General features: G+C 45.6%; 1 protein-coding gene across 1 annotated transcript in view; it reads right to left on the bottom strand.

Moving 5' to 3' along the window:
- The window catches only part of LOC147683102 (disintegrin and metalloproteinase domain-containing protein 28-like), a 3,314,421-nt gene that overhangs the window by 156,050 nt on the left and 3,142,061 nt on the right, over nucleotides 1–16,310 (bottom strand). The window contains exon 13 of the mRNA XM_086942499.1: nucleotides 98–178. Within this exon, the coding sequence (XP_086798625.1) occupies nucleotides 98–178 (81 nt within the window). The remainder of the gene's footprint in view (nucleotides 1–97; nucleotides 179–16,310) is intronic.

Below are 16,310 nucleotides of genomic sequence, written 5' to 3'. Positions count from 1 at the left end.
AATGCGCCGCTCCTACTCTTCCAGAAGGCAATTTTAACAATTGACAAAAGTAGAAAAAGTGCACCTCGGTGATCACTGAATAATATTAATATCTTACCGAATTCCCAGTACAGTTTGTCGCACAATCTCCTGTTTTGTAAATGCTCCCCATTTTGACACATCTTCCTTGGTCGCAGATCTAGAGTTAAAAATACAGTGAATAACAATGAAAAGACTTCCGTTCTTACTCCTTTCATGTAGGCAATACAAATGCAATATAAAATAAAAAAACATACCGGTTACGAAAAGTTTATTTCAGTGTCAGATCGTTCTTTCTTTGCAGTAGCTTTTTATGTGTAGGCGCACCTAAATTCCAACTGAATACTAAGGGGCTGTCATATCCTCATAGCATTTAAAATGTCAAAGGAGCGATATCAATTAGGCTTTCTAAATAAAATAGTTTTTAGTCAAAATTATAATTGAATGTGAACAATTTTTTTAGTTCTTGAGAATAAATTAAACAGACATTGGTCTCTTTTTGCCATCAATGTGATGGGGCATTATTCTTGATTATAATTGTATATATCATTATGGGACCTAACGTTTCTTCCAAGTGTTAATGTTCAGATGTAAGAAAAAACATGACACGCAGCAAGTCTCGAAAATGCCATCATGTCATGTCCCCATCGAGTACAAGAAAAAAAGCAGAACTGCATGTTATTTTTTAGGGAAAAAATGGAACTGCACCAGTCATATTCATACATTTTAGAATTCTTCCAGCCGGTGGGTAGGACACGGAACACCTTTAACATTTCTTCACAATTCACAACTTTTGAATGCACATATACACGGCTATTTACATAAAACCCATTATGTCACATAGAGACCGTCCCTCTGAAAGGAAGCCCGCTAACTTTTAGCAAACTGTGATAGTAATGACATGTCAATCTACTGCATTTTCTAACAACCATCAAGTTAAATCAATAAAACAAGAGTGAACACGTTTCCTTCTCAAAGAATGAGGTGTAGGTTTACCATAGCAAGGGTCTCGATTGTACCGCAGATTTGAATTCATCATTGGGAAGGAAGGGTTTAAGTTTCCTGAGGATGCTCAGTTGGAAATTCGCTCCTTTGATAGAAGTGCAGATGTGATCTTGCATGTTTACATTCTTATCCAGCACTATTCCAAGCAATTTTGTACAATCAATGATTTGGGGTGTGCAGTTGAGAGCAGAGAGGTGTTTCCCCTATTTCTCTACAATGGGGGTTTGCTTGTATGGCTTCATTCCTATCAAACCGTCCACAAACAGTGAAACTAGGCAATTTCACATCCCAGACCTTTTCCTTGCCATGTGGAGTACCACAGGGATCCTCGCTAAGTCCGACACTATTTAATATCTATGTGTCGGACCTGGCGAGGGTCATAAAATCCTATGAATCTCCCTCACTACCTACGCGGACGACACCCAACTGGTGTTGTCGATATACAATGACGGAATCTCGGTAGCAGCCAATTTCCAAATGGGAATGAAGGCAATAAGCTCCTGGATGTCATCCAACTGTCTTAAGCTCAACTCTGATAAGACAGAAGTGATGACATTCGGGAGGCTTCAACCAACCTGGTCCCCTCAATGGTGGCCTCACCAGATGGGACAACCTCCAGAACCTGTGACGAAGGTACGCAACTTGGGCGTTATCTTCGATAACAAGCTGACATTCCAGCAACATGTCAATGCTGTGGTTTCCTCTTCCTTCCACAAACTAAAAAGGATAAAAAAACTAATCCCATACCTACCACCACATGCAGGCAAAACCTTGGTCAGTGCATTAATATTCTCCAAAACAGATTACTGCAATGCATTGTTACTCAACACACAACAAAAGGTTCTTAATAAACTGCAAACTGTCCAGAATGCAGCAGCCAGAACACTGCTATCTATCCCTAGATTTGCATCGGTTTCCCCCTACATCTGACAATTACATTGGCTACCTGTGAGGAGCCGCATCAAGTTTAAATCTTTATGCATTGCATATAAGGCTATTCACGACCAAGGACCTCTATTCTTAAGAAGAGCCTTCCGACCGCTTGAACATTCAAGAACCCTGCGGTCATCCTCAGCGCACCTACTCATGGTCCCCCGTACAAGAAGGGCCAACTGGGGCGACAAACGCTTCTCCGTGGCCACAGCCATACTGTGGAATGCACTTCCTCTAAACATCAAGTGTGCTCCGACCCTCCTTAAATTTAGAAAACAACTAAAGACATGGTTGTTCCCTGCTTAATCCCCCCCTCCTCTGGAGTGATCTGCAACTACAGCGCCGAGACACCCTAGGGTATTTGCGCGCTCTAAAAATCGCCAAAAATAAATAAATAAAATAAATATAAGTAAGAATTCTGTTTTGAAGGTGTTAGGTTTGAGGTGGTTGGAGGTTACCATTTTTAGGTTTTGAGTAACCCTGGGCTTAGTGGGCATAGCGGTGCTATGCAGAGGTCTAAGGAGCTGCAAACACACTCTGTGGGACTCCGCTATGCCACCTGCCTCCACCCCCCCTATTAACAAGTAATTATACATTACTTAAAAGTAAATTAAAAAGCTCTTACCTGTACTGTGGAGTCCCTGGGCTGCCCTCCTCTTCCTGGTCGTCTGGGTAATCCTTGAGAAAACTGTGCAGCGCACGCGTGCCAGCCCATGTGGTTTTTTTCGCAAGAAAATGTACATTTACTTGTTAATAGGGGGGTGGAGGAGGGGGCTTGTCAACTCCGCTCCGCTGCAGAGTGTGTGGATATTTGCCTTCTCCACTTTCTCCGTGGTACGTGGAGTAGGCAAATCTCTGCACACCCCATGGGCAGAGTGGAGTTCTCCGCCCGCTTAGTTTTGAGCATGGTTCCTTTGAGCATCTTAATATCTTCAGGGAAAGACATTTTTATGTATAATTGGCTGTCATTCACATACATGTGGTATTGGAGTTTGGATGCTTGAGAATTAAAGTAAGAGGTTCAATGAAAAGATTGAAAAGTGTGGGGGAGAGAGAGGACCCTTGTGGCACACACCAGAGTACAGGGACTGGAGCTGGATAGTTTGATTGCATTTGACTCTCTGTGTTCTGTTTTTTGAGAAAGGAGGTAAACCATTTTAGTACAATGCCTGAGAGCCCCATTCTCCGTTCCAGAAGACTCAGTATATTGTCATGTTTGACAGTGTCAAATGCTGATGAGAGGTCGAGTGGGATTAGTAGGCATGATTCGTTCTTGTTAAGCATTGTGAGAGCGTCATCAACTTTGTGAGTGATGGCTGTTTTGGTGCTGTGGTCATGCCGGAAGCCAGATTGGAATTGATCAAGGAATTGGAATTCCTCAATGTGGTTACACAATTGTTCATGCACACATTTCTCAAGGAGTTTTGCCAGAGTAGGGATGTTTGTGTGAAAACTATTCAGATCTTTAGGGTCAGCTGTTTTTAAGAATAGGCAGAACCAGATCCGACTTTAGGCAGTCTTGGATTTTACCTTGAAGGAGAAAAGCATTGATAAGCTTGGACCAGAGAGGGACTAGTGATCTTATCATGACTTTAAAGAGATTGGGGGAGAAGGGATCATTGAAATGATTTGAAGGTTTCAGGTAGCGAGAATGTTGAAAATGTATCTGTTGTTGAGGGGTATGAATTGCCTCCATGAGGCGTTATTTTAGGGGGAATGACAGGAGCAATGAGAAGCAGCTTGGGTAAGGAGGAGTCAGGAGCAAGTGATAGATTGATCAGAGCCGACCTTAGATCCGATTCAATCTTGTTCGACCTTTCAAGGAAGAAGTCTGCAAAGTCATTGCAGTGAGGCTGAGGGCAGGAGATGAGAGGAGATTGGATAGGCGTTTTATTGGCTTGTAACTTATCAGTTCAAACAGACTTTTGGGTACATTTTTAGCATTGTCTAGTTGGGATTTGAAGAAGGTCGAATTCACTGATCTGATGTGCTTGTTCTAACTACTCCTTCTTAGTCTTAGAACCTTAAGGAGGTCAATAGATGGGGTGGATCTCCAGGAGCGTTCTGCTAGTCTCAGGTTGCGTGGCTCAGTGTTTAGAATGTCATTGAACCATGGTTTGGAGTCTTTGTTGGACTTATTTTTTAGTTGAAGAGGCCCAATTGCATTCGGGGTAGTCAAGATGGAGTTGTTGTAGTGTTCAGTGAGTGTATGAACATCGGACATGGAAGGCGGCAGGTAGGACAGATTGTAGTGGGAAATGAGTTCATTTACATTTGTGTTATGCAGTGATCTTTATTTTTATTTATTTATTTATTTTATATTCTTATAAAGCGCCAGACTAGACCCCCGAAGGGGTATCTCCGCGCTATTGCTGTACCACGAGAGTGTGCTAAATCCGAGTGTGTATCTGATATAGGGTGCAGAAACTGGAAGGCAGTTATTTGTCAGGATACAAATACGTTTTTAGAGTCTTTCGGAAACTCAGATGACTGGGAATTGATCTGAGTTCTGCCGGCAAAGAATTCCAGAGTGCTGGTCCGGCATAAGCTAACGCCCGGCCACCTTGTCTGGCCTTTTTTACTCTTGGTGTCTGCAAGAGCTGCTGATGACTGGAGCGCAGAGGTCGCCCAGGGATGTAGGACTGAAAGATCTTGGCCATGTATTTAGGGCCCTCTCCTATCATGCTCTTATGTATGGTGCATAAAGTTTTGAATTGGACTCGCTTCCTCACTGGGAGCCAGTGGAGTCTCAGCAGCAGGGGATTAGAAGGGGTCCTTGCTGGAGCGTTCAGGACAATCCTTGCTGCTGTATTTTGGATTACTTGCAGTTTACTGAGCTGCTCCTCGTTTGCTCCGAGGAGCAGCCCATTGCAGTAATCCACCCTGCTGATGACCAGAGCCTGCACCAGCGTTTTTCTGTGGTGGTCTGGTATGTAGGGGAAGACTCGTCTCAACATCCCAATAGCCCGGAAGCAGGTGCCAGCAACCTGATTAACATGTCCCTTAAAGGTAAGTTGCTGATCGAAGAGCACTCCCAGGTTCCTAACAGAGCTCTTAGGGGTGGGGACAGGACCTAGCTCCACGGGCCACCAGTCGGATGACCAATATGTTGCCGCTTGTCCAAAACACATGACCTCCGTTTTCCCCACATTACACTGCAGACAGTTAGTTGACATCCAGTCTGCAATGGCTCTCATGCCATCTGCAAAAGATCTTTTTATTGCAGATGTGAGAGTTTTGAAAGGGAAAAGGAGTTGGGTGTCGTCGGCATACGACACCGGGGTGAACCCGAAAGATCTAGCTAAGTTGGCTAGGGGTGCCACATACACATTGAATAGTGTAGGACTAAGGCATGAGCCTTGTGGCACTCCCTTATTGAGCTCCCTTAGCGTGGATTTGTGGGAGCCCAGCCTAACTTCTTGGACACGACCAGTCAAAAAGCTCTTCATCCATGTCAGAGCCTCTCCCTCCACACCCACCTCACCTAGGCGATCAAGAAGCACCGTGTGAGACACCGTATCGAAAGCGGCAGAAAGGTCCAACAGCACCAGAATCATGGAGCTGCCCTCATCCAGTGCCATTCTGATGTTATTGGTCACTGTCTGAAGGGCTGATTCTGTGCTGTGGTTTGGCCTGAAACCAGATTGTGAATAGTCCAGGCCATCCGTCGCTTCCAGATGTTGAGAAAGATAGGTGTTCACGTGCCTCTCTGTAACCTTGCCCAGGTAAGGCAGGAGGGAGATAGGTCGTAAGTTGGAGAGGTCTGTCCAAGGAGAAGATGCCTTTTTTCTAATCGGGTTCACCACCGCCCTTTTCCAATCTGCAGGAACTTGACCTTTCTTTAGGGAGATGTTAATCACATCCAGCATGTGCGGACCCATAAGAGAAATCATGGGGCCGACCATTTTAGTTGGAATAAGGTCATTAGGCGATCCAGATTTAATGTGGCTGCAGAGGGAAAGGAGCTCTGTGTTGGTGATTGGAGGAAAATATGAAAGGGTAGGTTTGTTGCTGGATACTAGTTTTTGAGGATGGGGGTGGCCTGTGTTAGTAATTTTTATAGCGTCATTGGCTGTTACTATTTTTGCATAAATGTTGTTTATTTTATCCTCAAAATATCTCGAGACTTCATCACATAGCTCTTGTGAGAAGTCCTCAGAGCTGTCACAAGCAGTTGGCTTAATGAAATTCTGCAGAATGTTAAAAAGCTCCTTAGAGCAGTTGCCAGCCTGTGCTATCTGCTGCGTTAAATGTTGTTTCCTGGCTTGCTTGATGTTTTTGTAATACTTGGATTGAGTGTCTAAGAAAGCTACTCTACTGCTCTCGGTCTTCCCTTTTCTCCAAGCTTTCTCAGCTCGTCTGCAGTTTTGCTTAGCTACCCTCAGTTCGTGGGTGTACCAGCTATCTTGTTTAAGCACAGGATACTGTTTGTGTTTTTTTAATGGGGCTACAATGTCAATTGCTTGTTTAATAGAGACATTGAGCTTAGTTAAGGCCATATCAGCAGTGTCAGTTGCTAAAATTTCAGGATTTGTCCAGAATTCCTGGATTTTATTGGCAGTGACTTTATGCCACTCTCGTCGCCAAATAGGGGGAAGAGGAACACTCTTAACAGTTCTTACAGGGGTTACCAGAAGAAATTCAAGCATGGAGTGGTCTGTCCATTCTATTTCTTTTGCCGAGGAACAAATTACTTTAGCACAGTTACAAAAGAGTAAATCCAGCGTATGTCCTCCTTGATGGGTGGGTCCATGATTTTGTAATTCCAGACCTAGGTTAGCAAGGTCTGTAATCAGGGCAGTGGCATCGGAAAGTGTGGGTAGATCAACATGTGTATTGAAGTCTCCAAGAAGAAGAAAATCTTCTTTACATTTAATGTGAGGGGCTAAGATTTCTTGAAGATGAAGAGCAAAATTCGTATTGGATCCTGGGGGTCGGTATACCAAAGCACCTTTCCAGGTTATATGATTCATGAAGGTAAATTTAAAAATCATTATTTCTAGCTGAGAGTGCATGTGTTGCTCACTTATGGTGACTTTTATGCAGTCTTTGTGTATAATAGCGAGACCGCCTCCGGTTTTAATTTCTCGGTCTAGATGTTTAATCTTATACCCAGCAGGGATCCCCATGGCAATAGCAGTAACTGTATGTGGTTTTAGCCATGTTTCAACCAGGAAGCAGATATCTGGTTGCATTGAGTGAATTAAGTCCCAAACTTGATGTTGATGTTTGGGTAATGACCGTACATTAAGAAGGAAACTCCTAAGGCCCGAGGGAGGGGATTTAAGAACCGAGGGGGATATACTATTTCCAGATAGACGATGGCATTGCAGGCAGGAGAAACCTCCCTCTACACAATGCCATGGGATTTTCCTGCTGCATGACCATAATGGTCTGAGTGACAGAAGCGTTTGGGCCGAGTAACTAATTATCTGTGTGTCCTTACCGGTCTGAGCTCGTAAGGCAGGATTAGAGTCCATCGCCCCTCGCCCCGTCCTGTCGCGGACGGGCGCAGACAGGCTTTTCTTCGGCGCTTCTTAGGCGCGCTCGAAGGCGCCCCCTGCACGCTACCGCTGCGCGCTAATTGGAAGGGCATGGCTAAATAGCCCGGAGTGAGGTAGCTACTAGAGCGCTAACCTCTACTCCGGGACTACCGGAAGTGCTGCTGCTTGGCTCTGCCTGTCCGCCCTCCGCTCAACGGCACTGGTTGCCGAGTCGGACCGAGGCGGGCAGGCGATGGTATCGAGCACAGGTGAAGCGGGGGAGAGAAAGCGGGTATTGGGACAGGTGAGTCTGTCCTGCCTAAGGATAAAATGTATTTTAAAAAATATGCGCTAAAAGTTTTAGTCCGCTAAATTGATAGTCCTCGCAGCCCTCGCTAACACAGCAATTCAATCAGACAAAGCACCCACAGGCACAGCAGCGGTCTGGGAGACACTGCCACCGTATCCCTACCGCGCAGGACCGAGGGTCAGGTCGGCCTAAATAGCCCGGAGTGAGGTAGCCACTAGAGCGCTAACCTCTACTCCGGGACTACCGGAAGTGCTGCTGCCTGGCTCTGCCTGTCCGCCCTCCGCTCAACGGCACTGGTTGCCGAGTCGGACCGAGGCGGGCAGGCGATGGTATCGAGCACAGGTGAAGCGGGGGAGAGAAAGCGGGTATTGGGACAGGTGAGTCTATCCTGCCTAAGGATAAAATGTATTTTAAAAAATATGCGCTAAAAGTTTTAGTCCGCTAAATTGATAGTCCTCGCAGCCCTCGCTAACACAGCAATTCAATCAGACAAAGCACCCACAGGCACAGCAGCGGTCTGGGAGACACTGCCACCGTCTCCCTACCGCGCAGGACCGAGGGTCAGGTCGGCCTAAATAGCCCGGAGTGAGGTAGCCACTAGAGCGCTAACCTCTACTCCGGGACTACCGGAAGTGCTGCTGCCTGGCTCTGCCTGTCCGCCCTCCGCTCAACGGCACTGGTTGCCGAGTCGGACCGAGGCGGGCAGGCGATGGTATCGAGCACAGGTGAAGCGGGGGAGAGAAAGCGGGTATTGGGACAGGTGAGTCTGTCCTGCCTAAGGATAAAATGTATTTTAAAAAATATGCGCTAAAAGTTTTAGTCCGCTAAATTGATAGTCCTCGCAGCCCTCGCTAACACAGCAATTCAATCAGACAAAGCACCCACAGGCACAGCAGCGGTCTGGGAGACACTGCCACCGTATCCCTATCTTTTCCAGAGTTTTTGTTTTAAAGGTTGCCCTCTAAATCCCATAGTAAATAATGGTATTTATATTTCAGCAGAAGGATATCTGTCACCATTGGGACGGAGTAACCTGCTGGCTGAAATTCAAATCTGGCCCTCAGACTGTATGGAAATGTCTCTTTTAAAATGATCACACCTTCCCCAAATGTTTGGACTGATACTGCTGGTTTTATGACTCAAAGGTGCACTGGGCCTCTTAAAATGAAACGGTTTCTGTTTTCGTATTATCCTATGTTATTTACCATTCACAGCACCAATTTCTGTTAAGATGCCATTTTGAATTATCATTGAAACTCATCCTTTGCTATTTCTTAGAAAAGGCTGCTGCTGAGTTTCACTTCCCCAAGGTTGGGTTTTGCTTCACTAATGAATAGATTGTTTTTTTTAGCAAACCTTTCTCACTAGATACACGCCTTCTCCCACTTATCTGGTGACAGGCCCGCCTGGAGTGACCTTGGACTTTGTAACTTTGTAAGATTGAGCACTGAGATTGTTTTTCTCTGGTATTTCATTGCTTTGCAGCACCTGCCTTTAAAATTCCATGATGAGCACGTCTTAGACCAGTTACGAAATATACATAATATATCTTTATGCTTGTCAATTTTCATCCCTTTGCAGCACTCCTAGCGACTACGCAGTTGGGTTCCACTCTGAGTGTACCAGAATAAACAGATATTGGTTTTTATTCTCTACTGTCTGATCGACTCTTCATTTGGTATGGAAGGCTAACAGGTGGTCATTTGTGACCCAGGTGACCCGAATCTGGCCACTTCCTTCAGGCCTCTGAGAATATGCTCTAATGTTTCAAACATATATGCATTTGGCAAATCCCAGATGGGTATACTTAACTTCCCTATAACTCCCTTTTATATTGTACAAATTGTACCCAGGGCAGGCAAATTCAATTCAATTTCACTAGTAGACTGGAGAACTTAGTTGTGCCACAACTGCACTAAAAAAGTGTAAACATAGCTCTAAGTCTGCCACTGCAGCTTAGTCAGGCAGCTTTCAAATTACCCAACAGACATGGCAAAATAAACCATTTTGCCAAATCCAAACCTTCCTAATGCAAGGGTTACTTACCTTTGGTAATGCATCATCTGGTAGAGATAAGATCTGTCATAGATGCTCTGTTCCCGCAGCCACATATAGAGGGGGCGGGGCTCCATTACTTTAAAACCTCTTAGGGGCCCATTTGGATGTCGGGCGGACTGTCCCCGCCAGGCTGGCGGTAGCCACCGCCTGCCTGGCGGGGGCAATCCGCCCGACATCCTTCCCTGAATTACCCCCGCCATATTACAATGGCGGGGGGGACCGCAGCGGAGGAAAACATCGCCCGCCACTTTTTCACCCCGGTCGCCATGGGCCGAGGCGGAAAAGGAAAAATATGGTGGCGGTGTCTATCAGACACCGCCAGCCATATTATGACGTGCTAAAGGCAATGCCTTTCCGTGGCGGCAATGCTCCCCCAGAAAGGCAGGCGGACTTCACTCTGGGGGCCCCGTGCAGGCCCCCAGAATGAAGGAGAGTAGGGGGTGCACACGGGGGGTACCTGTGGTACCCCCCTTCATTTGCATTTACAAAGCGGCAGGCACAGCGCAGTGCCTGCCGCTTTGTAAATGCAAATGTGAAAGTGCTTTTTGAGCATTGTGGCGGGCGGTGCTGAGAGCACCGCCCGCCACAATGCTTTACATACAGTATGTGCCTGCCACTGTGGTGGGCACATCCTAATACCACCCCCGGGACCCCCGTCCTTATGGCGGGCGGTCCCGCATACCGACAGGAAGGCGGGCGTACAAAGTCCGCCAGTCATCCTAATGACCCCCTTGATGTTTCCTGGAAGGATGCTTCACGTTCTAGCTTTTCGATCATAGTTCACTCACTTTCGGGTCAGTTAAGGTGCTTCCTGGTCTCGTTCCACTGCCCCCTGTTGCTCGGTTCTCTCCCTTCTCCGCGTCAAGCTCCCGCCCTGCTCCAGCACGTCGTCGCTCTACATCGGTGGACTGCATCTCCTTCTTTCATGTTTGCTGTCTCCCTGACGAGCTACGCTCACCTCACCGCTCCTCCCTTGACATATGACGGTAACGTGCTTGTGCCAGTGTGAATGCTGCTAGCCAACTACAATGGTTTGCTTGGTTTTTAATAGGTGCTGTGGCTTGCATATTGGCATCTGCATTTACTCCTGCTGCTAAATACTTATTGAGTACTATTTACGAGTTTGCTGGTCGCGTTCTCCTGAGGTTAAGGAGACACGTGGCATTTCAATATTTCAGTATTGTTCACCTCATGGTCATATGCCTTGCATTCTCCTGAAGTAAGTGTTGAGGCATTCTACTATTTGTGGCTGTATTTTGCTGTTGATTCTAAAGTCCCTCATGGGTGATTATGAAACACTATTATATGAGCCCTCTGTTCCTGCCTTTCTTTGGTCATTTTTATAAATTGCACTGATTAGTCAGTCCTGATTCTTTTGGGCAACATTATATTCTTGCATCATCCTACTCTGGTAAACACCTCCATATGCACAATCATTGTAGAGATAAAAACAGCATTTCCTCCAACTGATTTTGTCTATCTGCTCTATGTTCATCTAGGTAGATTGAGTATTGATTCCTGCAACACATTATTCTGTTTTGGACATAAGCGGAAGAGGGGAGTAAGACAGGTAGATTCCTATAATCCCCATATGATTGAGTATTGTCCTATGTTACTATTTGTAGAATAGTGTGTTGACCCAGGATCACAGAAGTCTCCAGTTACGAAACCTAGATGCCAGACCCTGCTGAGGGATCATCTTCAGTTTCCTCTTCCCCTTCTCTCCCCTCTTCCCCCATGTTCTGATCTCGCTTTGACTCTGTTGGGCGGGTTAGCGGTGGCGGGAAGTTAGAAACTAGTTCCAGTCTCCTGTCTCTCGCTCCTACGGAAACTTTAGATGAGTCCAAATAGAACGCAAAGCCCAAGTATATTTTTCCGCCCGAGCGAGATGAAGGCGAATAAGATAACCTTAACTGATTTAGCACACATGATTGGGAATCTGCAGAAAAAGACTCAAGCTCTTTCACTGAGAGTAGATACGTTGCAGAGAGATATTGCACCTGACGCTTCCAAAGGGGCGGTTATGGGGGTTTCTGGTTCCTTTCCTACCCCTTTTTTAGCAGGGGGTCCCGTTATACAAGTCACAATCCCTCCTGCAATTCCATTAGATCCTCCAAAAAGGTTTACAGGAGACCCTTCTCATGTCGCAACTTTCATCAACCAATGACAGTTACACTTCATGTGTAAGGCAGCCTGTTTCCCGACTGAACAAGCCAAGGTGGCATTTGTTCTCTCAAACTTGGAGGTATAGCACCCACCTGGTAAATACCTTTTGTGGACCGCAAACACCCTCTCCTGTATAAGTACAATTTGTTTAAAGAAGAGTTAAAACGAATATTTGATAGACATACCTTTATACAATCTGTTGACACAGAATTACTAAACTTAAAACAGTGATCAAAAGACATGATAACATATATAGCTAAGTTTAATCGCCTAGTTACCGAGGTTACCGAGGCAGGTTAACCAGAGAATAAAAGAAGTGCTCTGTTTGAGATGTATTAATGATTCGTGAATTTATGGGTACTATCGTATCCGAATAAAGTTGAACTGAACTGAAGTGCTCTGTTTTACAAAAGGCTTAGTGATGATCTGAAGGACTTGTTAGCTCAGGGTGTGGACGCTCCTGACGACAGCTTGGCCCTTATGGACCTGGTGGTCAAATTAGAGCACAGGTTACACGAACGGAAGAGGGAAAGAGGTCGCCCCGAAGCACGGCTCATGGTGTATAGGTAGAAATGTGCTGAGACAGAAAGACCTGTGGCTGAAGCTGAGCCAATGCAGATAGGAAGCATAAAGGGCCCTATTAGTGATGAATAAAGACAGCCTCGCCAAGATAAGAAACTCTGCTTGTATTGTGGAAAACAGGGGCATTTTTTGAGAGATTGTCTTGTCAAACCCAAAAGGCCAAAAGAGTCGGGAAACTAGATAGCCTGGAGTCTAAGGAGACCAGAATTTCAGGCAGTTCAGGACTGATAGTCTCCCAACCTGCTCCTTTGATAGACATACCTCTGTTTTCTTCTCAGTTCTATGTTGAATCCTGTTTACGCTGGGAAGAACACGTTATTAAGGTAAATGTTATGATAGATTCAGCTGCGACAGGCAGGTTTATGCATATCCATTGGGCTAAAAAGATAAACATACCTAAGAAAGAAAAATCTACAATAGAAGACGTTAAAACCATAGATGGTAGTGATATCAAATCAGGTCCTGTTACACAGACTACAGGAGTCTTGTCTCTGTGCTTAGAAGAATCGCACACTGAAAACATAACTTTCGATCTAATTCAATCTCCACAGTTCCCTGCCATTCTGGGGTCTTCATGGTTGTCACAGTATAATCCTTCCATTGATTGGAGACAGAGGTTGTTATCTTTTCCTTCCGCTTTTTGCACAAAATATTGTCTAAAGGCTCAGAATCATCAAGTATCTGTATTGGGATTATGTGATAAAACAGGACCTGAACTTCCTTTGTGTTATCAAGACCTAGCAGACGTTTTTGATAAACAAAAAGCCACCACATCGATCATACGATTGCAGAAAAGATCTTATACCTGGGGCCCAGATTCCGTGCAGTCGTAATAATGCTCTCACAGAGAAAGAGAACATATACTTGAGAGAGTATCTAAATGAGATGTTGCGCATTGGGTTTATACGTCCCTCTAGATCTCCGACCTCCTCTCCACTTATTTTTATACCTAAGCGAGAGAATGGTCTTTGGTGTTGTATAGACTACAGAATATTGAATGACAACACCATAACGAATAGATATCCTTTGCCATTGATTCGCTTTCTGTTGGACCAGGTTAAGGAAGCAAAGATATTTACCAAACTAGATTTAAGAGGGGCGTACCACTTGATACGCGTACAACAAGGAGATGAATGGAAAACAGCATTTCGTACTAAGGGGTCGATTAGGATCGCGGACGGACTTGAGTCCGTCCGCGACCCCAGAGTATGAGGGAACGTCCGCAGGGGCTGCGGCGTTCCCTCATGTGCGATTAGGATGTGACCGCCACCCTGGCGGTCACATCCTGGATATTTAACATTGCGGCGGGTGCTGCTTCAAGCAGCACCCGCCGCAATGTTAAAAGTGCATGTTTTACATTTACATGCACAAAGCGGCAGGCACCGCGCGGTGCCTGCCGCATTGTGCATGTAAATGCTGGGGGGTACCATAGGTACCCCCCATGTGCACCCCCCACCCGCCAACACCCTGGGGGCCCGCAACGGGCCCCCAAAATCAAAAGTACACATGCTTTTCCACGGCAGAAAAACCGCCGCGGAAAAGCATGTTTACTAATGCTTCCTAATTTGGCTGGCGGTGTCTGATAGACACTGCCAGCCAAATGAGAGCTTTTCCGCCGCGGTTGTAATCCGACCGCGGCGGAAAAGCAGCGGACAGAAACCAAGACCCACCAGCCATCGTAATGCGGCGGTGGGTCTTTGGTGAGTCCGCAGAGGATTTTCCGCCTCCTCCGGGCCGGAGGTGGCTTCCGCCGGCCCGGAGGAGGCGGAAAATCCTCCATCCTAATCGGCCCCTAAGTTTGGACTTTACGAATATCTGGTTATGCCCTTCGGACTTTGTAATGCCCCGGCAGCATTTCAATTTTTTATTATTGAGGTACTGAGAGAAATGCTGGATATCTATGCCTTCACGTACATTGTTGACATCTTAGTCTATACTTCCAATTTAAAGGGTCACGAATATCACGTATGTTCAGTATTGAGAAATTTGAAAGAAAATCACTTGTTCGTGAAGTTAAATAAATGTGAATTCCACACAAAACAGGTGCCCTTTTTGGGGTTCATTCTCACACCTAATGGGGTGAGTATGGTGCCTCAGAAAGTAACAGCAATCACCCAATGGCCAACCCCAAAATCTGTGAAAGAGGTACAAAGATTTTTGGGGTTCGCCAATTTTTATAGGCACTTTATTGAGAACTTCTCTGCCCTGGCCTCTCCCATTGCACAGCTACTGAAGAAAGGGGTAGTGTTTTCCTGGGCTCCTGCAGCAGAAAATGCTTTTGAGTGCCTGTAACATGCTTTTACTCATGCTCCTGTGCTAAGACATCCAGATCCATCTCACCCCTTTATCGTTGAAACTGCGCCTCACAAATGGCCGTTGGAGGTGTTCTTTCGCAAAGAGACTTCAGTATAGGGTGTTTACATCCGGTGGCCTTTTGTTCGTACAAATTGAACACGACAGAACAGAATTACTCTGTAGGAGACAGGGAACTGCTAGCGATCAAGAAAGCATTTGCAGAATGGCATCAGTACCTACTGGGGGCTTTGCATAAGGTCACAGTTCTCACTGATCATAGGAATTTATTGTTCTTGAAATCAGCAAGAGCCTTGTCTGCTAGACAGTTGAGATGGGCCCTTTTTTGTGTGAATTCAATGTCATCATCCAGTACCAACCAGAGAAAAACCATGGTAATGCAGATGCCTTATCCAGGATCGGTTAAGAGATAGAAGAACAAGTGGTAGAACCTCCCTCTATCATAGCTTTAGAACATATTCTTGGGGTTATTACTTCCAAAAGAGGAATTTATACAAAAGATAGCAGCAACACAAGCCACAGACCAGGTTAGAGAGTGGGAGAAAAAACACCAGGGGACTAGAATAGAAAATGTGTTATATATACAAGGAGGACTTGTGGTTCCCACAATAGAGCTACAGAAACAAGCCGTAGAATGGAGTCATGCCCATGTACTCTCAGGTCACCCTGGTTATAAAAAGACACTGGCTATAGTAAGGCGCCATTTCTGGTGGCCTTCTTTGGCCACTGACATTAAAACCTACATACAGAAATGTCACATTTGTGCACAAAGCAAAAGTTCAAATCAAGTCCCAACTGGACGTTTGGTCCCTCTACCCACTACACCCAGCCCTTGGCATTCCATTTCCATGGATTTCATAGTGGAATTACCCAAAACAACCAGGGGACATACAGTAGTGTGGGTGGTGGTGGATATGTTAACAAAAATGGCCCCCTTTATGCCTTTGAAATCTCTTCCCACATCTCAGGAACTAGCATGGTTGTTTGTGCAGCACATAGCCAGATTGCATGGGTTGCCATCCGTTCTGATTTCTGACAGAGGGCCCCAGTTTATGTCCCATTTTTGGAAGGGGTTGGGCAAACTTTTACACATTGATATGCAGTTCTCATCTGGTTATCAGCCCCAGACTGATTGACAAACAGAAAGGGTCAATCAATGTTTAGAACAGTACTTACGGTGTCAACTACCTCACTCCTCAACAGATTGGGCCAAATATTTGTGGGCAGCTGAGTTTTCAATTAACAATAGTATACACTCCTCTACTAACCATACTCCATTTTTTTGTTTCTACGAGTTCCATCCCCGGTTTCTACCTTCTCCCCCGATGACTTCAGCCTCTGTCCGTGCTGCACTAGACTTGTCAAACAGATTCAGGAAATACAAAAGACAACTGCACATAATCTCAATAGGGAAAAAGCAGACTTCAAGAGAAATGCAGATC

The sequence above is a fragment of the Lissotriton vulgaris genome, chromosome 11 (genome assembly GCF_964263255.1).
Source record: "Lissotriton vulgaris chromosome 11, aLisVul1.2, whole genome shotgun sequence".
NCBI lineage: Eukaryota > Metazoa > Chordata > Amphibia > Caudata > Salamandridae > Lissotriton > Lissotriton vulgaris.
Note: the sequence above shows the minus strand (reverse complement) of the source record. Positions and strands in the feature narration are given on the sequence as shown.